This window comes from Varanus komodoensis, unplaced genomic scaffold, assembly GCF_004798865.1.
Source record: "Varanus komodoensis strain SLA01 unplaced genomic scaffold, ASM479886v1 scaffold17, whole genome shotgun sequence".
NCBI lineage: Eukaryota > Metazoa > Chordata > Lepidosauria > Squamata > Varanidae > Varanus > Varanus komodoensis.
The window spans coordinates 15,594,708-15,620,118 of record NW_025335505.1 but is presented as its reverse complement, the minus strand read 5'-3'; the positions used below and the strand labels follow the sequence as shown (position 1 = coordinate 15,620,118).

At 38.8% G+C, this 25,411-nt stretch overlaps 1 protein-coding gene across 1 annotated transcript in view; it reads right to left on the bottom strand.

Moving 5' to 3' along the window:
* Positions 1–25,411, bottom strand: part of DOK6 (docking protein 6) — a 270,546-nt gene that overhangs the window by 50,444 nt on the left and 194,691 nt on the right. Inside the window, exons 6-7 of the mRNA XM_044426570.1 lie at positions 17,205–17,343; positions 4,815–4,932 (exon numbers count right to left, since the gene is read on the bottom strand). Of these exons, the coding sequence (XP_044282505.1) occupies positions 4,815–4,932; positions 17,205–17,343 (257 nt within the window). The remainder of the gene's footprint in view (positions 1–4,814; positions 4,933–17,204; positions 17,344–25,411) is intronic.

The following is a 25,411-nucleotide window of genomic DNA, read 5'->3' as shown; positions in this document are numbered from 1 at the left end:
AGCACCATGGGTTCAACATTAAACACATGCAAATATACAAAAAGCTATCAGAATCAAAAGGGGAAGGATTTAACCTTAACCAAGACAAACAGAATGAACTGAAATACCAACCCAAGTCCTCTTAACCTAGTGTATCTATTAAGTATGGCTGAAATCACCAAAAACGCTAGCATTTTTCATGCAAAAGATAGCAGCATTCTGGGAGTGAATTTGCCATGAAAAACCAGTTAGAACTAGTGTGGTGTAGTGGTTAGTGTGGACTGGGATCCTGACAACTTAGATCCCACTGATCATATCCAGTGGATGCACGACTGGAATGATCATCAGCAGTTCAGAGAAAACAGTTCATAAACTATTATATATTTAGTTATTAAAAGCTTTTCTATCCCATCTGCTACTAGCATCTTGGGACTTTTTATCTCCTCTGATTTCTAGAAAGAATAATGGAGAACTATTACCTTTACCCATGCTTGTAGGACAGCCTTCCCCAGCCTTCTGACATCCAGATGTATTGGATTACAACTCCTGGCATCTCTTACATGGAATATATTTATTAACTGCAGCGTTTCTTGCCAGTAAGATCTACTATGACTCTTTTCACCCTTTCCACCACACATGCTTTTCACCCAGTATTTTAGTACTATCTGTTTCCTAACCATTCAATCACATAGTCATTCAAGAGGGTAATGGGGAAATGGCAGTCCATTACTAAGTTCTATAGTATTGATTTCTTTCTTTCTTTCTTTCTTTCTTTCTTTCGTTCGTTCTTTTTTTTTTTTACATTTTAGTCTGAAACCAAAACATCTTTACTTTTTCACATTATAATTATGTAATTGCATTTTTGGGATGCCATTCTATTAAAATGTATCCCTTTATGGTTCTAGAAAAGGCCCAGGGGTATTCCACTGTTTTTGTGTGGCTTTCACACATTTCATTGGGCACAGAAAGCCTCTACTACATTATGTCATATAAGGGCAGATGTTCTGTACAACAATAATTTTTCAGCACTTTCCTCCTATATTCCATCAGGGTTGGGTTTGTATTAGGGAAATCAGCAATTTAAGAAAATTGGAGATGTGGCAAGATATAGACAACTATTTCCTCCTTTTCCCCCCATGTCAGCTTCAGCATTACAAATGATTATACTGCTAAGGAAGTCAACAATGTAATACCAGATTTTAAATACAAAGGGAAAAAAATGAAGTATCTGTCAAAGAGTGACTGTAACAGCTATCTAGCTATGGAGATTTATTAGTTCTGCTTTTTACTGCACTCCCTGAAGAAAATGTCATTCAAGCTGGTTCATTATTATTCAAAGGCAATCTCAGAGTGCACCTCTGTGGTGCATTCAGCATTTGGAGAAAAGCTCACAGCCAGCAAATTTGGTTGTAGTGCAGGCAGGTTAACAGATTTATCAATTAAACTACAATTGCAGGCAAACCTATGTGCTGTACATCAGTAAACTTTGAGGCTGCACTTCAACATTTTTCTATGCAGGAAAAAAGGGATTCCATTACATGATTAATATAATGCATAATAAAGTATCAAGTGTTGGCACATATAAGTGTCGGACTGGGACTTATGCTTTCATATTATCATCACAATATATTTATTTGCTGCCTAGCACCAAGATTGACTTGAGCCTCATATTTTAAAGGACTTATTTATTTATTTAATAAACTTATATTTCGCCCCATTCACCAAAGCCTCGGAGCGGCTTGTGTCTTCACATAGTGCAGTCCTGTATATGTCTACTCAAGACTCACTGGGGTCAATAGGAATTATTTCCTGGTAAGTATAGATAAAATACAACCTAAATATCCAACCATTTTCCAATCAAGAAATGAGAGAAAAATATTTTGCCTTCACCACACTGGAGCACAATTTTATTTTACAGAGTTTAGTGGGGTGAGGAATGAAAAGATCGTGCTAATCTTGATGCTTACATATTGTGTTTACTGTAGAGGTTAATTCCAACCTTCCCTGCCCCCTAAAAAGAGAAAGAAACCACACAAAAAGCCCCCAAAGCACCCACATTAGCCACATTCAATTATCTGCTGAATTCAAAATATCAAACCACATGTTACACCACACACATTGAATTCTGTCTTTTGAAATATTTTCACAAGCTGCCCACCTGGTGAGTTTAATTTTAGAGAAGGGATTTTAAAAAAGGAAACAAACATCCTCCCACCCTTCACTTCTTATTTCATACTGCTTCAGCTTAATCAACACCAGTTAAGCTTTCCCTTGGGCAACATAGCCCATATGTCCTATATTTTCTATAAAACCGTTCTGGCTTGCAAATACATTGTATAAGCATATCTTCAGCATATATGCATGTACATGGTTGTGGCTCAGTTGAATAGAATGCACATAAAGTAATACACCTGAAGTCATAGAATGTATACAAATAGACACATTAAGGACACTATTCTGCAAGTTACCCAGCCAGAGCGTACACTGACTAAATGATGTTGCAGAGTATTTATTTTATTCTATTGGAAACATTTTGGTTGCCTTTTAAGACACTAGCTGTCCCAAAGCTATTTACTGTTTACTGTATATTACAGTAAAATTCACATAATAAAAAGCAGTGTGGTGATAAAAATAGCAAACGTACTAAAAAAAGAACCAACACAGCATAATACAAAACTTACAGTGCACAACTGCAGCTACAGCCCCATCTGACTGCATTTACTACAAGTCTTCAGCACTATTCATTCATCACCCTTAGAATACCAGGGAGATGACATCTTTCTACAACTAGGTATATGGCATTTGTAGGTAAATGGATTGAGAGCCCAGGTCTTTCTCTCATTCCAAGCAGTAACCAGCACCTCCGAAGAATCACTGGGTAAGCCTGCAGGAAGATCTCCCAAGAGACCTGAGAAATCTGTTTAGATTCAACAGTCACCAGCAGCAGACAACTAAACTTCATCCTCTACCCTTACAGAGGTTACAAGCGAAAGCCAAAGCTGTTCAGATAATGGTCCATCCATCCTAACAGAGCCACAACTAGGTCTCCCACCCACAGACATTTTTTTCTGAATCCAACATAGAAAACCAGGTCCAAGGTGTGCTCTGCCACATGTGATGGGCCAGATCTTATCTGAGATTATTGACAGGCAGATAAGAATGTGACGGGGGCAGATCAATATCTTCTTGGCAATATTATGCCTAACCATACATTTAAAGAAAGAGGGATGCTCCAAAAAGTAGGAAGTTATCATGGAACCATAAAATCATAGAATGATAGAAAAAGAATGCTGGAAGACCCCAATAAGCTGATCAGGTACATCTCCCTGCGCAATGCAGTTTTTTCTTCTGAAGGCTAAACATGACAATTCATTTCAGTCTCTCCAGCTGGTCTTTGTTTCCAGTCCTTGATCATCTTTGTTACCCTCCTCTGTACCTTGTCCAGTTTGCATGCATCTTTCATAAACCGTGGTGCCCCGGACTGGAACAGTACTCCAGATGAGGCCTGACCAGTGTTGAGTAGACAGGACCTAGCACTTCATGTGTCTGGATAGTGATTCTTCAATTAATGTAGTCCAAAAGAACAAGTAGTCAACTGTGCCAACTTATCAAGACCACTTTGAATTTTAATCCTTTCTACCAGAGTATTAGCTATCTCACCTTCTCATGTCAGTTTCTTATTCTTCGTAATATGCCATATCCTTGCCCTTAAAGCTTTGGTATGGAGCTAGGGAGAGGGGATGATTATTTAATGACACACAATGTTACAGAAAAGGAGAACTCAACTTGAGACTCTATTTTTGACACTGCTGTAGTTTCTTCTGTAATATGTAGGTCTCATGTTTTTGTTGACAAAAGCACATTAGAAGAAAATCCCCTTAACTGATGGTCAATACTGTATGGCTATTTTTCACAGAACCCTCATGAACCAAATCCTACTAAGATACCACAACAACTATACAATTCATATTGGAAATTCTCACTATTTGAATTTGGCTTGGCCAAATGAACATACTGTACATGCTAAATGAGCTGTCCAATTTATCTGCCACATTCACAGCACTCCACTAACCCCCACATCATATGCATATATTGTAATAAAATGAAATGAATCAGGAAACCCTCTACACCTACTAGCCAAATATAACTTTGGCTTAACTGGGAGCAGACAGTTGAGCAGAAGAGCCACAGAAAGATCACAAACTGTTTTCCCAAACCATTTCAAGCAGACCTGACAGAGCAGTTTCCAAGGCTCTTAGTATATTCCTGCTTCCAAGGTCTTGGTATACACTGGAGGGAAAATGTCCCTTCCAACATATAACCTCTGAGCTGGCATTAGGCTTTCACCAGTGACACCTCTGTTGTATATGGTACTTCCCCAAATTTGTTTCTATACTTTACAAGACTCTACTGGTAATTGCCTATTATTTGCCACTGAGAAATAGCAAAAACTCTGTGGAGAAGATGTCAGTTTAAGCAAAATAAAAAAAAATCTCTATCAAAAAAATAGATTCCTTCAGGAAATTCCACAGAACCTCTTCTCATTAGATACTAAAAAGCCATACATTATACAGGTATTCTGTTTAAACACTGAACTGTCAAATTGACTTTTCAGCCTATGCAAGATTTCTGGTAATAATATTCACCATTAGACTAAGAAGTTAAAAGGTGGGTAAGGAGAAAGCCTATCTCGTGATTCCTACTGAGTTTGATGACAAGCCTTCGTAATTGAAATGGAGAGAAAACCGCCGGTGCAGATGAAAGCAATTTGCATGAGTATTGCTCAACGTGAGGGAAGCTAATGGACATGCCATTCTACTGCTCCAAACCCTTACCTTGTAAACTGTAGATTTCTCCCATGCTGTTCTGTCGAGTGATGTGATGCCAGTATGCGCTACGAGGAAGTGAGATTGACTTGGGTAATGTCATTGGTTCAGTCAAATTGGTCTGAAGCTGTAAAGATGAAGAAAACACATCAAATCATGTTTCCCACTCCACCTGCCCTTCATGTTTCAAGGCATCCTGATCATAAGCAGCAGATTAAATTGACATATTTCACTTGCAACTGGCTAATTTCAATTAGATGTAGCCATGCTGAAGATTATCTGCTGAACTCAGAAGGAAAACCCAATGATGCTTTTGAACATTTCATTTTTTTACTACAGGATATTTACTCATCTTCCCAAGCAGTGCATTAAATTGCTATTATGTCTTAAGGGATAATTGAACAGGTAAGCAAACTGAAATAGGAGGATATTTTGACAACCTGTCCCATCACAGGACAGTGCAATGGTTTTGCAATGGTCCCAGATGGAACCAAAGCCAGACATGAGATGTTTAATTTTAAAGCAGACCAAAAATGTAGCATGCTTCTTGTTGAGATGAAAGTTCCATCCATTTTAGCCACTGACCAGTAGAGGTAACAGCAGCAACTAACGCTATCAGCTTCAAATAGAGGTTTAAAGAAGACTTATTTCTGTTGCTTAAAATTGTCTATTACCCAAGATGGAAATTTACTCAGTGGCAAATGCATGAGTCCAGCTGCTTAAGCTGGAAAGCCTGGGGTTGAAGCCAACACCATGGACTTAATTTGACTATCGAGTACTGGCAGTTTTTAGTCTTCTTTCTGTCTGAGCATGTATAGCATTGCACCCTGAGACATGAATAGAATGTGAATGAGAATAGAATGAGATAATCATTGAAGATAAAGAAAGTGAGAAAAAAAGCACATGGAATCCCCTGTGTTTTCCATAGCCTGGATCCCTCCCTCCTGGCAGTGATATGAAGGTACAGATTCTGCTAAAAAGAGAAGTGTGGTTCTCGTAATATATCGGAGCAAAAAGACAAAAAGTCTTTGCAACACACTATCAGGATATGAGTATAATTCACTGTGATTCAACAGGAATCAACCAGTATGGTTTACAGTATGATTCCAGGGTCATGCCATATATAAGAGATTTTAACTTAATGATTTCTGTAACAAATCTTAAATACAAGAGGTAAAACATGCCAAATGTTCAGGATGTTAATAAACTATGGAAGTTATTAGTGTGTGCAAGCCAGTAATATGAAAATGCCAAAGAAGTAAATAAAATTACAAAGAAATTGAAAAAAGAGTACATACAAAATTTCCTCTGCTTCTGGTAGCAATTGTGCAAGTAGAAATAGGAAGCAAGCTAATGGGAATAATACAATAACAGCTGTTTGACACTGGATACCCAACAGTCCCATTCGATTCATGGGAAGAATTCCTCAATTTGCAGAAGAATTTTATCCAGCAGAGGTTCCTTTAAATAAAATGCTGAGGCTGCCCACTCCACTGCCTGTACTATTTCACAGGTTCCCTCAACTCTGCAGAGCAGATTCCCAAGAAGCTCAGGGGCTGCAGGAGAACTGGCAAAAACTGTGTTTCTCTTTCCATTTTCAGAAGCTTCTACTTCATGAACAACCCTTCTGTGAATGGAAGGATACCCAGTATCTGTTAACTACTAGAAACCCTTGAAATATATCGCAGGTGAATCCCTCTGGGGCTGGTTCTAAAACTATGAGTGAAGTTTCCAATAAAATGTCAAGTTCTAGCAGAAATTCAAGGGAAAGAAATCTGTCTCTTCTCCCCCTCTACCCAAACCAGACCTAGCTGGATTTGGGAATAAAGCTCAACAGAACTGGGAATCAGCTACTCCAGGAAGCAGTGTTGTGTGCAGAGTTCATGGGTTTGCAAGCAGCAATCTCATTAGGAGGTAATGATTCAGAAAAACAGCATTAATTCTCACGTGGCCTCTCTACTGCAGCTATTGTACAATGATTAAAGGACAACAGGGACATTATATCAGAAGAGGACATAATGCACAGTGCTTCCTGTACATTGCAGTGATGTTTGCCCAGTCCTCCAAAAACACTACCATATAAGGCTATAACTAATAAATGGAATTATTGGGTATATTCTAGTGGATTTCTTTTTCATTAGAGGAGAATTCATCCTTCATATGTTTATACAATCTACTGGAAACAAGGCATTTCCGAGTGATTTTTAAAAAAAAAAATCAGTTGAACAACTTGAAATAAATGATTTGTGATTGCAAACATTTGCATCAAGACACCTTAATTTGTACATTTGAGGATATTCATCTCTTTGTCAAGGATTCATTGGCAATCGTAAGTCGTACAATTCTAAAAAGCATTGTTTTTCAAGTGAAAAATGTTATCCTTAAACTAGATTTGACTTGATTCTGTATCAGTGCTGGTCAATAAAAATGTTGATCTGTGCAACATAATTGTGTCTATGGTGATTCCCATAAATAGAAAGGGAAACAGAGCATGGGGGAAATCATTGTGAAAACATGGAACCAAAAGTTTCTGAAAGTCATATTGAATATTTAGAAAACTTATTTATGAAATAATTCATATACAAAACCCCTACTGTTTGGAGTTATAAAATCTGATAAAAAATCCCCAAACCATTGATTCAATCATATTCACACTTAAGCAACAATAAGCAGGGTATGGAAGCAAATATCTACAATTTGATCTTTTTTCCCAAGGATTAAAAAAAAAAATCTCAAAATGAGAAAAACCCACATTTCAACCAGAGTAGCTTGAGCTGACTTACCATATTTAGTTTTATGTAGCATTGAAACACAGTTACCAGTTTTTGTGTGCATATTCCTAGCTGGACTAGAGGCTTCCTGAAAAAATCATTCTTATGCATATAGGCAGCAGGGTAGATAACTAAATCTTTGATATGTTTTATTTTCTTGTATTCATTTTATTTCTGCTGTCTGCTTTCATGCTATTTAAGCTGGTGTGATTTTGATCTAAGCTGCATTTACTAAATTTTAAATGTGTACTACACCCTTATAACTTATTGAACAGCACAAGATAAATGAGCAATCGATTATAATAAGAGCTGCTGGATTAGTCTAAGTGTCATCTAGTGTATCAGCCACCTCCTTTTGTTGTTTCCTAAACGGTAAATCAATGCCATACTCCCTTTGAACTATGGTTTCAAATGGAACCTTGTATCTGCTAGACCTATTCTCCATAAATTTGTCTAATTTTCTTTTAAAGTTCTATAAACCAGTGACTGCTGCCATATCTTGGGGCAGTGAATTTTATAAATTCAACGGACTGGATTCAGATTTAGTCATACCCCAAGTCAGCACAGGGAAATCAAAAGGACTTATGTCATAACTTTTTGACTTTTAGATAAAATTACTCCATTTTGTCTGTCTGTGGCAATAAATACCATTGGACAACCCCAAGGTCTCTGTATCTCCTTTCTCTACACTACGCATAAGTCCTTGCTATGCCCCTGCCCCTCTGCTTTGTTGTCCTTCTTCTTGGAAGTAAAGACCCCCAGATATTTAACCCAGCATCTCCCAATATGATAACCTGCAGATGTTTTGGTCCTGCTTTCTTATCAGCTCAGCCAGCAAAGCAAATGGTCAGGGATCTTGAGAATGTGCCAGGATGAGCAAAGCTGGCTCAAGCATTTCCTCATATCCCATCACATCATTTTGCCTTGGTTTCTCTGCACTTTTTTGATGATCTTTTTGAGATGGAACCATCTCAGATCTGTCCAGCTGATCTGAGATGTGACTGCTGATGTGTCCAGCTGATCAATGTGACTGCTGCTTCTTAATGAGAGCTGTTTCTGCATTACCCCTACAGCTGCATGCTTGCACAGTTGGACTAGGTTCATTACACTTTGTTTCATGCAGCTTTATCAGTTCTCTGCTTCTTGTATTTGATTAAAAATGCCATTCTTTAACTTTTCCAACTTTCTTTTCAATCAAAAGAAATGCAAGCAACCCAACATGAAGCACCATTTGTGACACCAAACAGAATGTGCACAGAGTACCTATTGATGCAGTTTTATAGACATCTGCTTGTATTTGAGTACTGCAACATGTTTTCACATAACCAACCCACTTACTGGTTTTCATTAGAGCACATACTGAGAGGCCTGTAAAATACAGATGGGCTGGGACTGCTGCTCATAAATGCCCTTTGGGATTTGGTTCAAATAAGAGAAAAGTACCTCAACCTCCAGTACTGCTTTTGAAGTTTTAGGAGCTTCATTTTCTGTTGGAAAGGGGCTATTTGATCTCAGACATTATCTAAATGTGAGATGTGAGATCAAAAGAAAACAAAATCTTCCAAGAACCTTCCATGAGACAGGCAGAATTCCACCTCAGAACCCGATCTGATCACTGCCAATTCGCTGTTCTATTAGGTTTGCATGAAGTAGCTAGGCTTATTTACTCAAAATTGTGGGCTAAGCCTAAAAACAAGGCACTTGGTACGGCAGTGCTATATTCTACCAGTTGTCAGTGATCATTCTGGTGAAGCTCTGCTGGGGCCATGCATTTAACTGCTATTGTTCTGACATATGTTGGCCTGACCCTTCTCAATCTGAATGAAATATATGTTAATGCATTCCCTTGGATTCAGCCTTTCCTTTTTTCACCCATTATGACCACAGTCTCTTAGGACCTCAGAGAAGGGAGTTGTCTTTGCTCATGCTAGTTTTTTAAAAAGCATATTGATGGCTGCCTTTTATCAGCTTAACAGCAAAGAGTTTTTGCTCTGCTAATGGTTTGCACTTAAGAGGCTTTTATACAAATGTTGATGAAATATGTTGTGTCTGTAATTTGCCATGTCATTGGTGAATTATATTGTCTGACATTCGCCGAGACATAAGCACCATTTTGGTTGATATATAAGATTACTTTTTGCACCACTGCACATACCTTAAAACACCAAATTAGCAAATTAGCAAGAGAGTCACAAACTTGGAAACGTATGCTAAGGACATACTTGGCATAAATTACTTTTATTCACCATTGCATACAGAAGACAGCTTTCTAAGCTATAATGAACTCTTGTATCCTGTAAGGCAAGAGTGGGCAACCTGTAGGAATCCAGACATTTTGGCCTAACTAGCAAAGCCGGTGCTGAAGGATGAGGGAATTTGAAGGCCAAAACCTCTGGAGGTCCACAAGTTGCCCACTCCTGCTTGAGGGAAGACTATAGATGGGATCCAACTCAAGAATCTCCCATAAGTTTCTCATTGCCCAGAAGTATCCACCTTGCCCCTCACCCACCCAGTAGCAGTCCACTTAACATATCACACTGTTTTGAACATATCGTCAGTACCTAAAGTTGATTTCTATGTGCACAAGGGGCTGCTCTTAAAATAATATGACCCTTAGGCAGGCAAAAGTACCTGCACAGTCCTTTGTAGCCCATCCTGTCTTGATTTGAATTCATCAGTATTGAATAGCTGTTGAGGTGAATCCAAATCAAGAACAGAAGGGAAGCAAAGAAACACACAGTTCTTAGCAATATAGTTACAGTCAAGGCTTCATCTCAACATTTAGGCCAGAAGTAGATGATATGGAACATATACAAATGCCACTGAATGAAGCAATCCTGTGTAATTATCTTTATTTTCCCTGTTATATCTACATGGGAACTCCATGGTATGCAGACATTTCCACTGGTGTCCACCTATTCCCTGTCCCTCCAAATTTTTCTTGATATTTTTCAAAGTAGGCAACTAGGTTATTGCAAGGTGAAGCCATGCTTTCAGCACCACTGTTTATTTCTAAGGATATTTCTAATTCTCCTTGTTTTGTTCTGATGTATACTCAGCCACCCAGAAAAAAGAAAAAGGTCAGCTAGGGAAATGGTAGGGAGTATCTTGGAGAGTTGGGAGGTGAGGAAGAGCAAACAGTCTGGCAGTTTGCTTGTCTCTGGGGGTCTTTCTCTGAGCATTACCAGTTTGCCTTCTGTGAAGTAGGTGTTGGAGCAGAAAACTGTGAGTTCAATAGAGTGGTTTAGTGTTGGAACTTAGACTTCCCTTCTGCCTTACATGTAGGCTTCTGAGAAGTTATTTTTCTTTTAGCCTCAACCAGTTTTCCTTTATGAGGAATGGGTGCTTTGTGACAGTTACCCCCATCAAGGCAGTTATTTTGTAAATAGACAAGACCTGCCTATTGGAGCCATTTTGTTGCAGCACACACAACATTCTCTCAAACTTCCAAATGAGTTGAAATATGGAGATCCCTGGAGTTTATTAATACATAATGCAGTATGTGACATCCTGTGAATTTCCTGTGATGCAATAGCGTAATTTGCAGCATAATGACATGAATTACATACTTTGTATTAATATTTATTGCTCAGGAGGTGGAGGTGTGGAATTGTTGGTTTTATGTAGTTTTTAGGTATTATCTTTTCAAAGAGCCTGGTGCCAAAGTTCCTACACAACATTTTCCTATGTGTAGAAGGCCCTTTGTAAAGACTGGTCTACTATATTTTCTATAGAATTTGTTGCCTCGATACATTGACTATCACTGCCTGGATAGGAGAAAGTTCTGATCCTGCCTTCAACCTCCTACACAGAGACACTCGCTGTCTTGCACCGTATTATTAGCACACTGAATGTAAATTATCATCTAGTATACCTATAAGATTTTACTGAAGACCTAAAGGAATGATTTATTGCTATGGAAACAAAACATGGCATGTTTATAGGAGCTGGAGAACATGTTTTTTTTCTAGCACTGCAGACAGATAAAAGATGTGGAGTATGTGCACATGCAAGGAAGGTATATTCCTGACATAATTAGCTGTGGAAGTATGTCACTGCAGATTAAAATCTAGGCACAATATACATGAAAGAGTTTGTACATGATTTGGACTGTCTGCTGAGACAAAATCTCCCCCCCTCCCCAAACAACACATATGGGGCAAAGATGCACCCGGAACTATTTCTTTTAACTAGCTGAAGTTTCTGGTTCAGTCAATGCATAAAAATACAATATTCTATTGTATAAATTTGGAGGTATTAGAATAAAAATAGAAGTCATTGAAAAGTAAGAAAAATACAGAAATCAAAATCTAGGCTGCTACTTTGGTTTACACAGAAGCTCAAAATGCCTATTCTTACAGATTTCTTTCTGCATCTAATGAAAGCTGGCAAAATTTGCAGAAACCTTTTGCTGCTGTCACATTTTAGAATCTGTACTTTATACCATCTAGATTTACCTGTTTCTCCTGCTTGTACTGTTTATATGAAATGAAAGGATAGTGTGGCAGTGATTTAAAATGCAGACCAATAACAAATAAATCCTACTATGGTCTAATGCAGACCACAGACTGCAAATCACACTCAGCCTCAGGCAAATATATTCCTTTCACCTCCCTTCTCATCTTTGTGCTATACCTTGAGCCAGCTAAAGCAATCTTCCAAATTACTATCTGAATGCAAACACAGATGCTCGTATGAGGCAACCATCACAACCAGTCCATTTCCCATCATGGCTGCATCCTAACCAGCGGCACATACTCTTTAAGATCCAGCCCACCATTTTGCTATTCTGGAAGTCCATGATAGGAGGTTCTCCTTCTCTCCCCACTCTTCTCTATAAGGACTGGTACATGGTGATGGACACATTCAGGACATGAGGCATGCTAGGAAACCTACCTTAGTCTCATCCATGTGTGAGGCTGACTCCTAATCTGCATATCCTTCAGAGACTTACTTCTCTGCTTCTACCTGACCTCAGATATCGCATTTGCACTTTGGACTCTAGAACGCTGGCAGTTCAATGAAGGTTGTCCCCTCAATGTTCTGAGCACAGGTTCCCTGGCCATGGTAATGAATGTGGCATGCCAGTGTCACATTTCTCATTGCTTTGTGACAATTAAGCCCTTTATGTCCATAGAGGACAATGTTAGGTTCGTATATTTCTTCTCAGAAGAACATTGCTTAATTTAAATTCATCTATCATTAGAGCAGTGCCACTCTGTTTTAGCCTCAACTGGCCACTAAAAAAATGTACCGGTTACCATGGAGAGCTTCATTTTATGCAGATTTTTCCTTCTCACAGATTAGGAAATATACACAGACAATAGCTGGGCATACATGGAGAACATTACTGAAATTATCTGATTTTACAGGAAAAACAAGAACTGGAAATTTCTTTCCAGTTTCTGCTATTATTTCGCTCACACTAATAAGGCCAGCTTTAGAGCAGAGAATGATGAAAAAGGAAGAAAAGGAAGTTAAGAGCTCAAGTCATCTTGTCAAGCCGAGTCCTGCTGAATTACAAAGTGTGCAGTGGGACTGCCCATTCAGCCACTCGGTCTTATTGGAAACTTGCCCTTTAGCCACTTTTATGGAAATAGATTCTGACAGGGTGAATAGTTGCTGGAACAAACATATTTTATTGCAGGTCATCCATGAGGTTAACTGAGGAGATACAAACATAAGTTACAGCACAGGCTGTCAGTGACAAACATATAACTCCTTCTATCATCTATTCTCTGCTTACAGCTCCTGCTTAACTTGCACACCTATTAACTGCACAGTCCTATACAGGACTCCTTAGAAGTAAGTCCTATTGAGGTCAATGGAGCTTGCTGCTTGTGGAGTTGATACAGGAGTGCAGCCTAAACAGCTAGGGCTCATCAGAACACAAGCCTAAATCCTGTTCCACTGCTAGGGAATCAAAACCATAACAAATGATACCTTTTATAGGGGAACCCCAGAATTCCGTTTGTCCGGTTCCAAAACTTCAGGTCTCAGGGAAAAGGGCATTATGCATATATAAGTTTTAGCACTCTCATTTTGAAATGATGTGCTGAAACCATAACTTTTATAGTTTGGTCCTTTCCTTAATGGCTTTCTGGGTTTTCATTATTTTATTTATTTATTTATTAAAGCATTTTTATGCCGCCCCATTCGCCGAAGCCTCGGGGCGGCTTACAACATAGATAAAACAATAAGTTAAAATATCCATATAAAATAATCTTAATTAAAACACACATTATAAAATAAGCCGCCCTGGCCAGATAAAATTCAATTGTATTTAGCATTTAAAATGTTGCTTAAATAAAAAGGTCTTAGCCTGGCGCTGAAAAACAAATAACGACGGCGCCAGGTGGACCTCTCTGGGGAGCGCATTCCATAACTTAGGCGCCACCGCTGAGAAAGCCCTTCTCCGAGTAGCCACCCTCCTAATTTCTCTCACGGAGGGCTCCCGGAGAAGGGCCTCTCCCGCCGATCTCAGGGGGCGACTGGGCAAATATGGATGTAAGCGCTCCTTCAGGTAACCAGGACCCAAGCCATTTAGGGCTTTATAGGTCATTACCAACACCTTGAATTGGGCCCGGACTTCAATGGGGAGCCAGTGAAGCTGACGGAGAACTGGAGTCATGTGAACATAACGTCCAGTCCCCGTCAGCAGCCTGGCAGCTCTATTCTGAACCAATTGAAGTATCTGGACCGTCTTCAAGGGTAGCCCCACGTAGAGCGCGTTACAGAAGTCAAGACGGGAAGTCACCAGCGCATGAGTCACTGTTGCAAGGCAGTCGTACTCCAGGTAGGGGCGCAGCTGATGAATCAGCCGAAGCTGGAGGAAAGCGCTCCTCGCCGCTGTTGTCACCTGAGCTTCAAGTGAAAGTTTACAGAGTGGGCAAGTACATTCCACATATCACTCCACTGCAGCACAAAAGTTACTTTTACAGTTCTTGCACACCCTCTTTTTAAATAGTTCAGAATTTAGTTGCCTTTGCATTGATGGAATGAGACAATGGGATTCTGCCCCTCATGACTGGGAGGGTAAATCTCAAGATCGGTCAGCAGAATATCAGACAAATTCAGAAATCAAGTGATATATTCAGATAGGGCAACCTAGTGCCCACCAGATGTTCTGGACTAACCCCCCCATTCTTGATCATTTATCATACTGGTTGGGGCTGATGGGAGTTGTAGTCCAAAATACTCAGAGGGCATCAGGCTGCCTACAGCTGAACTAGACCATTTTCTTTTTCTACTGTTCTATTCAACATGATTGTGATATATATATAATTGTATATATACATTTACTGTCATGGTGGGCTATATATATGTGTGTGTGTGTATATGTGTATACACACATACACACGTTCATATATATGTGTGTGCATACCATGACAGTAGATTGTAACTATTTGTAGAATGTAATCAGAAGATGAACAAATAATAAATGATTTTAACAAGGTGTTCATAACAATGCAAAGGAATGTATCTTAATAACAAAAGAGGTTTTTCTTAATGCCAAGTTGTTTTGAATACCATTGAGTTCTAGAACATGGCTATCATTCTGCAGATCTGTTCATTGGTTTGATTTTTTACTCTTCTTTCTCTATATGGATATGCAATTTTATTCATAATAGCATACTACTGGGATACCCAGTAGTATCCACAGTAATAAAAAAAATACCAGGTTACTCTGTTTTCCAAAGCTTTACCTGAATATTTATTCTGATTTGTTATGACTATGGACTGGACCAGTTGCTAATATTAGAATTAGTTATTGCGAACTGACTGAATATTTCATCTAGGAGAATGACCTAAAATATCATAAAGTTACACTTCATTTTGAAATAACAGATAAGGCCCTGCTATGCTATCCTATCATTTCATGCACTAGCTAGGGATGGGAGTTTATGTTACAGCTTCATATTTTCCTGTATTTTATATTTTTAAATGGCATGTTCTTCCATTTTTGAAGATAAAGAATGTTACAAGTTTAGTGAATTCTTATCAAAACCACTCTTATTACCCATCCCACCAGTCAAATTCAACAGATTGGGCTATTTCCAGTATGGAACACACTATGATTCACTTGGTTGCTGCTAAAGGTGGTGGTGGTGGTGGTGGGAGTCAGGGGGGGAAAAGTGGTAACCATAATTTGCCTCTTTGCCAAAAATGGCCAAATACACAGGGATTCAAACTGAGGCTTTTAAAAGCTAAGCACTTTTAAAAGGCCAGGATGGACTATTGGTTTTGGTTCATCCTAAATTCATGTTTCTTCTTAAAAACAGTTTCACCTTTTTTATTTCCAATATTCCAAACTGCCTGTCTTCTAGTAAAGGAAAAATACAACATGTGCACCATCTGTAGCCAGGAATCTACCACAAGCTTACACATTTTTTGGCAACAAGGAAAATAGTAAGCAAACTTCTAACCTGAGTTATATAACTCAAAATGGGTTCATAAAGGAGACTTGCAGCACCCCCTTCTTACTTTCAGACCATACTTTCCAACATAATATAGAAGAGGCAATGTGTAAAGCATGAAGAAATGAAACCTCGCCAGAGAGTGAGCAACTACGTACAAGATACTGGCCAAAAATATTTCTTTGAAATACAAATCATCCAGTGAAGACACTTGAAATGGGTATTTGACCGCATTTTTTTTACCCTTCTATTGTAGCCATTTAGGTCATCATCTAAAAGCGGGAAAGGAAAAAAAAAAAAAACTACAGGAAATCAAATGTAATGTAATGTGTGAGAACATATAGCCATGCTCAGAATATTGACTTTCCACTAGACAAGATTTTCCTCTGAAAATTTTTTGTTCTCTTGGAATTAATGCACCAGCCAAAGCTAGTAGAAGAGAAAATGCTTGTGCGAGTCAACCATAAAGGCGCTGCACCTTTCAATTTACTATAAGGCTGCATGATGCACAAAAGGAAGTGGTCCTAATAAAGGACAAAGTGATTCAGACAGCTGCAATCAGACATCGTCATGACATGCAAATGTTCACTTCACTTATACTGTCATAAACTGTGATCTTAAATAATGAATACAAATAATACATTGCACTGTTGCAGCTTAGAGACTAATAAATCTTTTATATTAAGAAACATAGTTTTCTGTCTTTCATTTATTTGTGTTTGGGGGAGGATACAAAAATTTTCCTTGTTTTTGATACAATGCGCTTGTTCGTCTTTTATGAAGATATACACAGAACTATGTCAGCAGAAATGATGCTATACCAAAAAGAAGATCAGAAATTGGAAATCTTGAAAGCAAATATTATTCTTTAATTCACAGCATATTTATGATCCTTGGCAATGTTCCAGATTAGGTTCCAGAAAAGTTTTTATACTGGGAAGCTTCAAACCCAGTTTGCAATGTATGCATAGAAGGGATTTATGTGCATGCAGTCAAGTGCATGGAAATGCATTCATACACTTGCCAGAGCTCACTCTAGGTGTAAAATAACTCCCAAGGAGAATTTAGTCTAAAGTAACTAATATTGTCAGTTTTTCAATATCTTGGGAATGCAACTATTGTGTTAAGTCTGGATTTTGATTACTTTTACAATAATTATCTTCCAATTTTTTTAAAAAAAAGCTTTTATACTACATGATAAAGTTTCTTACCCGTGCTTTTTGTTCCATCTCCATCATCAATCTTTCATGCTGCTCAGCTATTGCCAGTGTTGCAGAATGGACCTTCTGATAGATCATCTCGCCTTCCCTTGTCTGAAAGGTGAACAGCCCTTCTCCCGTGTCACACATCCTAGGAAAAGATTTTTTTTTTTTAAGATTGATTAAAAAAAATTGTTGGTTTACAACAAATTTTCAGAAGTGCTTCCTCAGATTCTTCCAGTATTCATTACAATTACTGGAATTGCAATTATCTTTATCTTTCCAAAAGAGAAATCAATTCCCAATGGTACAAAAAAGGCAATTTTGACTTTAAGTCTGTTATAATAAGATACAATGAAGATATTTCACAGTGATAACATAAAGCTATGCATGTCCAGACATTAACATATTTAGAAACTCTGTCCCTGGCACTTACAGTGTGGGAAACTGTAGGTACTATGATATTAGTGATCAGAGATGTTAATTGGCTCTCAAGAGCAGGAATGTGTAGGCCCACAAGATCATACTCCTGCTTAAAGAAGCAAGTGAAGGGCTTTCATGTGAGTACTGGAAAATTCATGCTGCTGTTGCATTGAGGCTTCACAACTTCCACTGCCATGTCTGTGTCTTAGGAGGAGTTGTCCACCTCTCAGCAACCCCAGTGCAATTACCAGTTTCCCATGACTAAGAGCAGCAGCTGCTAATCTGTGGTTTGTTTTTTGTTCATTTTTATCTATTTTAAAAATACCCTCTTTTCTTTTCCCTGCCAGTAGATGTGTTTCTTTTTCTTAATAGCTCAAAATACATAACTCAACCCTAATGTAACTCAAAATGTGGGGAAGGTATAGGTTATGGTCAGGAAAATTACTATTTTAATTCTCTGCTGAATATTTCCTTTTTTAAAAATGAAGAAAGCATTTTTATTCTATACATTTGCAGATAAGTAAAGAATGAGGAATCATGTAGGACTCTAAAGACTAACAGTGGTGGTTTTTTGTTTGTTTTTGGGTGAGGTTTCACAGGCTACACCACCTCTCAGATATGCTTTTTTGAGCAAAATCAATGAAGCATTTTGCTTACAGGGTATGGAAAACCTATACTTTGGTTCATTACATCTTATTCAAAGTTTATGATGAAACCAGATTTTTGGTACAGCAGTTTAGGGCCACCAGATCAATCTGTTTTCCTGAAAGTCTGAGAAAAAATCTCTGCTTAAAAGAAAAGGGAAGATGTCTGATATATACATTGTCTAGTAATGTCAACACTTTGCAACTCTGAACACTTTTAAAACATGCATGAGATTATGCTGCTGCACTGCAATCCTAGGCGTGCTTAAATGGGAGCAAGCTCTACTGAACTCTTGGGGAATTCCTTCTGTGCAAGCATTGAAAGCAGCATGCAAAGCATATGGAGCATTTGATCACTGAATGCTCTCGGACAGCTGCAATGCAACCTTAGTGTCTACAACAGCAAGCTTTGTTTTATTTTATAAACATAGGCACTGCTTAATAAACATGTGCACTATGGCTAATGCCATAGCAGTGTGCATTATGCAAAAATTCTTATTCAATGCTCTTCTATGATTCCAAAATTTTTAAATGGCAAATTGCAGCCAGAAACTCTTCCAGATAAAGGGACAGAAATATCCAGTCTGCCCCTCCATGTTCTTTTCTTCAGGCAATGTTTTGAAGTCTTATTTATTATTTTTCATATCATTTCTCACAGGTCAGGTCTGCAGTTTGAAACATTGACATTGTAAGTACTTGCTTAAATCTTAGCTTGTGGCTGTAGAGGAAAAATGGCTGTATTCTTTTTAAAATAAGGAAATATGGTTCAGCCTGAAGATCTTTCCCCCGCTTCCTGTATACTTTGCATGGAATCCATATTGGGTCTCATCACAGATTAAGATGCGTGGTCCCATGTCCTCAAGGGGCTCTTTCAAAATGGCCACTTTCCTCTGTCTGTCTCAATGCATCTAACAACATTAGAAACCAAGGATGTTCTTGCACTCCTTCATCTCCTTCCAGTAATGTAGAAACTCTCTGAAGGTAAAACGAAGTGGTCCTCACAGCCCTTTACAATAGCTGAGGATGATCCTTCAAGGATGAAAAGAAAAATCCACCCCATCCATGGAAAGTCTCATGACTCTGGCAACGTATGAACAAATATACTGTCACCAGCACTTTTGTTCTGATGAAAACATGGACATGGGTCCAGCACAACACTGATTCTTGTGTGATTATTTTTGGCATAGTTTATTTTGACTGCTTGCAGATTCTTGCTGTATTCTTGTTGTTGGTGTCTTATGTATGGACACCATGCTGATTTTATTTTATTTTTAAATCTAGTATAAAAGGGGCAAAAATGGGAAAGGGGGTTGCGCTAATAACTTAAGCAGTCTTTAAAGATATCCTGATTGTAATGCAATAGACTTATTCACCTGCATCAGAGAAATGAACAGAGAGACAATCACTATAAAAAGCTCACTGGAATTAGTATGGATTTACCACAGGCAAACTCCGTGGCCATCTGTCTGTCAGGAAACATCTCCTGCCTGTTCTCCATGGGTATTAGCATGTTCTTTTGTAACCCCCATTTTGTTCCATGGGACATGCACTGGAAAGCTTTGAGCCCTGTTATGTTATATGCCCCCAACGTGGAAAAAAATCTACTTGGAACTTTCCTACCTACATTGCTGTGGAAATGCAATCACGCCCGTGCTATGCTGCTGCAATAACAGGAAACAGCCAGAGGTAGATAAGGAAAAATAATAAAATAAAATAAAATAAACAGGGCACTGTGGCTGTTGTGGTAGGGTGGGATAGTTAATGAAGAAAAGGTTGCGCATGTAAAAGTTAACAAATACAGCTAAGGCTGAAGCCATCAGTTTAGTAAGAAATCCAGTTAATCAAGGCAGCACATTCTTGTACTAGACAAGTCTGAAAGGTGGGGTGGGAGCAGTAACACTGAATAAAGACTAACAACATGAAGCATATAGGCTAAATAAAGGGCAACAGAAAGAATATATAGATAGAGGAATTTGACATTTGGTCTGCACTTTAAGGCTTGACTATAAATTATTAAATTATTAAATCAAGGAATGAAGTTCTATCCATATGATACATGTTTGACCTTACCAAAAATAGATAGATACATAGCTAGATAGCTAGATAGATAGAAAGATCTCTTGAATGCAAGGATTCATCTTGAATGCAGAATGAATAGAGATCTACCTATAGATCTATCTATCTATCTTAGATCTATCTATCTTGAATGCAGGACTCAACAACAAAAAGTCACTGTTTTTGTTTTTGTGATTTTTATAATTCATTATTCTGCGGTTTTTCTCATATCAATGCATAATTGTATAAGCACGTTCAGGTTAATTAAGCTGATGCCAACACTTGGAGAGATGGGAGTGCCTTCTTGGAAGATGGTTCAGTACCTAACTCACTTGTGCAAGACCATGTAATTCCAGGTCCTGGAACTGAACCCATGGTATCCGCTTTAGGTGATAACCAGATAGGTAAGCTAAGGCAAATCAGCTAGACTGGCCTGAAACATCCTTGCTAGGCTTGATTACTCCTAACACAACTGTGGACTGATTGTGCTGCATAGCTGGTTCCTCAACAGTAAGTTTTCTCTCTCTGCTCTGTTCTTACCTCCATTCTGCACTATTTCTATGGCAAAAAGTGCTGCTCTCAAGGGAAAGGTCTAACTTCCAGAGTTGCTATCTGCTTCTTTTGGGATTGCACTGCACGCACAATATGACCAGGTTGCATCCCACAAACCCGTGTAGTGACTTGAAAAAATACAGTCGCCTTTGTTTCTGCCAAAAATAGTGTGCCATACCCAATTTGACCAGAGAGAGTAAGGCAGCTTCTATAGCCATTAGAAGCCCAAGCTGACCATGGGAGCTACTACTGTCACCACCACAGCTCGTAAGAACTATATTCAAAACTTGTTATCCAGATGTAGCGATGTGGGAGGATGGACCTGAAAGGACCTGGCAAATGTGGGGGAAGAGGAAGAGGAGGAGCAGCATGAAGAAAAATTCAGCTTTTTTCCCTTCATCAACCACTATGTTTACTTGTACTAGATATAATGAGTTTTATGGCTAAAATAGATTATATCTAACCAACAACCTGTCTAGGATTTAAACACCAAGTACTCTGCTTTTGATAATAAAGATTTTTTTTCTCCCTGGTAATGTAAACTAATTACTCATTTTCTTACTAATTTGTCTTAATAGTTTCTAGAAATCCATTCTTTTCCTTCATAGCTGCCCTATTTCTCTTCTCATATAGGGTTCACCTCAGTTAGTGTACTGAATCATGCAGATCATAGGGCTGTAACCACAAAAATGGTATCTCATTACTTTAACAGAGTATTTTTCATTCACTTTAATGGATACGAAGCATCCTTCTATAAAGTATTGTTTAGCTAACTTTTTAATTCTAATTAGAGTTACTATAAACTGTCTTTATAAAGTTGTCCTGTTTTATGGATCTGCAAGTTTTGCAACGAAAAATATGTCATGCTTTGGCTATCTTCAGGACCAAGTTCATTGATTCACTCTAAAAGAAACTGAATTGCACCTGTTCTTAATTCAAACTATTTCTATTGCTTTATGTTGGGCTGCCATGGAGGAATGCCCAGAAGTTGCCTCTGGTACAAAATGTTGTGACTAAGTTGTGAGACAGTATACAATCTAAACCAGGGGTCTTCAAACTTTTTAACCAGGAGGCCACTTGAAAGGTGCCAGTGCTGGGTGCGGGCTGGAAGGTGGTGCCGGCGGTGTGCGCAGCCCGGTGCAGGGGCAGAGGCAGTGTGTGTGGGTGCATGTGGTGAGGGGAGGGGAGGCGAGGCACAGTCAGGCAAGGCGGAGGCAGACACGTGCCACGAGGCGGGTACATGAGGCAGCGGCTTGCTCTCTTGGAGATCATTTTCTCTGAGTGAGCAAACCGCTGCCTCCCCATGTGCGGGGCGAGGTGGGCGGCAGCGTGGGTGCAGTCGCACGCGTGTGGTGGGCTGGATAAACGGATCCGGCCCCCGGCCCCTAGTTTGAGGACCCATGATCTAAAGACTGTATTACTCCAATACTGAAAGATCTGCACAAGCTGGCAGCTATATTCCAGAATTGTCTCTCAGAAGGGGTATCAAGACATATCTTTTAAACTTTTAAACAGCTTTTATGCTGTTTTAGTTTCTTAATGCTGTTCTTTATATTTTAGGATGGCTGTTAAAGCACATTTTGCCATGCTACTTTTGTTATTTTGAATTGTTATGTATGGTTTTGCTGTTTCTCAGAAAGGTAGTATAGAAATACTTTAAGTCAATAAATAAGAGCACACACAGCTTCTGTGCTAACCCACCTATCAACATTCCCAGCACAGATCATCCAGTGGAGGTACTTTTATGACGCAGCATGCTGGACTCCACTGCGCCCCACTGCTGCTACTGCTGCTTTGACAATTACATTCTCTGAGATTTGTAACTGAAACCCTAAGTACTTTGTCCCAGATAAGCTGTGTTCACTGCAATATTCCCTGGTAGAGTGGGGACACATGATTTTGAGGAAATGAAGTGTTCAGAGAGACCACTAACTTCCAACAGTAGTTTTCTTTAAAAGCACCACACATTTGAAATAAACCATGAACAAACACTGGGGAAGGCTTTTTTCAAGAACCATCAGGTATTCATTAGCAAGCCTTATTCAACTTATCTACATTACATGCTGCACTGAATAATATTATAAACACAAACAAAAGCAGAATGGTGAAGCTAATTATCTATGCAGTTTTAATGATGCAAACACCTTTCCCAGAGATGCAAGCAGTGAAGCAAACTAAAATGTTGTCAGATAATTAATCCTCTAGATTGATAAAACCCAGAGCAATGCAATGAATTATACATATGATTTAGCACACCTTGTCTGGCTTAACAGAGGCTAAATCACACACACAAACACAGCTATGTCGAACCTTAATTTTTGCCAGACATACACTATAAAAAGACATGGTGTACAATACAACTGCAAATCATTGATTTATAAGCCAGCAAGTGGTAGCAAAAGAAAATGAGGTCAGGCGATTACATGTGGTCTGATTTGTTTTCTTGTAGCTTTCATTCAGCAAGGTTAGTTATTAGCAGTCTCCAACTTCTAGAACATAGGAAATAATGCCATGCTCCAAAATTTGAACTTGTGTCTTGTGTTAGCATAAATATTAAGGTAATATTACCTACTTCAAAGGTATTAGTTCTCAGAAGAGGATGAAACAGATAATTAACTTTAAATGTATATAAGCAGTGGTTTATTAACATGTAACAGATTTGTGAACTTCAGATTTTACTGACAACAACCAGAAACACAAATTACATTTCCTAGGATAGATACAAATCATAGAGAACATTTTACTTCATTTGATTTTTTTAGGCACATGTAGTGGGGCTAATGAACAACTGTGTGGTCTTAAGAGGTCCTATTGTATGTGTTAATTTCACTCCTTTAGTAAATGATTTTTTTAGCAGCAGGACTAGGCACATGTTTGATACATTCAGGCAAACAGTTCCATGTGGATTCCACTGCATGGTAACTCAAAAGTACAGCATATAATGAGACATAGAACTGTTGTTCCTTTTCAACATGTAGCCAGTATCAAATTCTGTGAGCTAGGCTGGGGAATGTTTTTTGTTTCTTCAGTCTTTTCTGAAAGCTCATGGATTCCACTTCCATTGTAAGATTGATACAGCATTAGTTTCCTTCTGGTTAAGATCTAAGCAATAAGTTTAAGAGGCATCACTGGAGAGATGATTAAAGAGAAGCAGTGTGATGTAGTGGTTAAAAGTGTGGGAATGGGCCTCAGGTAACCTGGGTTCTAGGTGATTACTGGATGATTTTGAACCAGTCACAGACTCTCACCCCAACCTACCTCATAGGGTTATTGTTGTGGGGTATACGATTGAGAGCAGCAGCAGGAGAATGATGTAAGCTGCTTTGAGTTCATAAGAAAAAAAGGGAGATACAAATCTAATAAAATAAAATAAAATAGTGAAATGGCCAAATGGGATCAAAAACCACAAGGAAGGCGTACTATGGCTACACTAGTAGGGATGTCTTGCTGTTTGGAAAAAAAGTGTAAGATGAAGTACCTACTTCTGGGTTCTTTTCCCCTATCATATGCTGCTTGGACTTAAACTCATGGTCTGGGGATATGTCTGAAACTTCCCTGTGTAGTGAGGGAAGAAAATTTTAGCATTTATATACATGCTGAAGTACCCACAAGTCCACAGGTGAGTTCACCTTTTGATCCTCCTGAAGAAAAGTAATACAAAAAAGGGCGTGGTTCTTGTTCCAGTTCAGCCTCTCCTGAGCAATATAATAATCTTGAGCTTTTGTGTTTTCCTGTTCTTTAATCCAATATCCTCCTTGCTCTTTGGCCTTGATGTGCAAAGGCTGAGTCAGGGTTAGAGTGGGCAGCTCCTGGCTCTTGGCCCATCTTGGACTGCTGCCTACACTTCAACTATAATCCCAATGAACAAGCTTGCATCTGTCTGAGTCCTGGCTGGGAGCAGTCCATGAACTTATGGAGTTTAAATGCTTGTCTGACCAGATGTTGACTTCACCTGTGGCCTATGCTCTTCTAGGATGGTTGGAGGAAAACATGCTAAATACAATACCACAGCGAAAGGGTGGCACAGCAAGCTTAGCAGTGGAAACAACACATCAGATGCTAATTGCATTGAAATGACATTTAGTTTTTTCTCCACTTTGGAAAAGTTACAATGTTCTTTTTATTCTTATTCTATCTCCTTCTTTCATAGCTATTACTTTGCCCAAAGATGTGACTTTTCACTAGGATAAAAATATTTTAATTCAAAAATGTTGTACTTGGCATCCCATGGCTTGCTATTACATATCTGATACATTCATTACAACCCAGAAGATATCTAGCAGTACTGTAGCTTAGTTCTGTAGATGAGGATGAGATGCCAAGGGTAAATGGATAAGCAATCGCTTTAAAACTCCCTTGCATATGATGGCAGCTGCACTATCAGATGTTGGCAGATGGCTGAGTTCCAGGAGTGGCAATCTCAGATACCAGCTACACCTGACAGATGATGGATGCCCACCAAGAATTGTTCAGCACTTTATGAAGCAGAGATCCTTATCATTCCACCTGCCCTGCCTCCAGCCATAGCCCTAATTCCCACAGAAG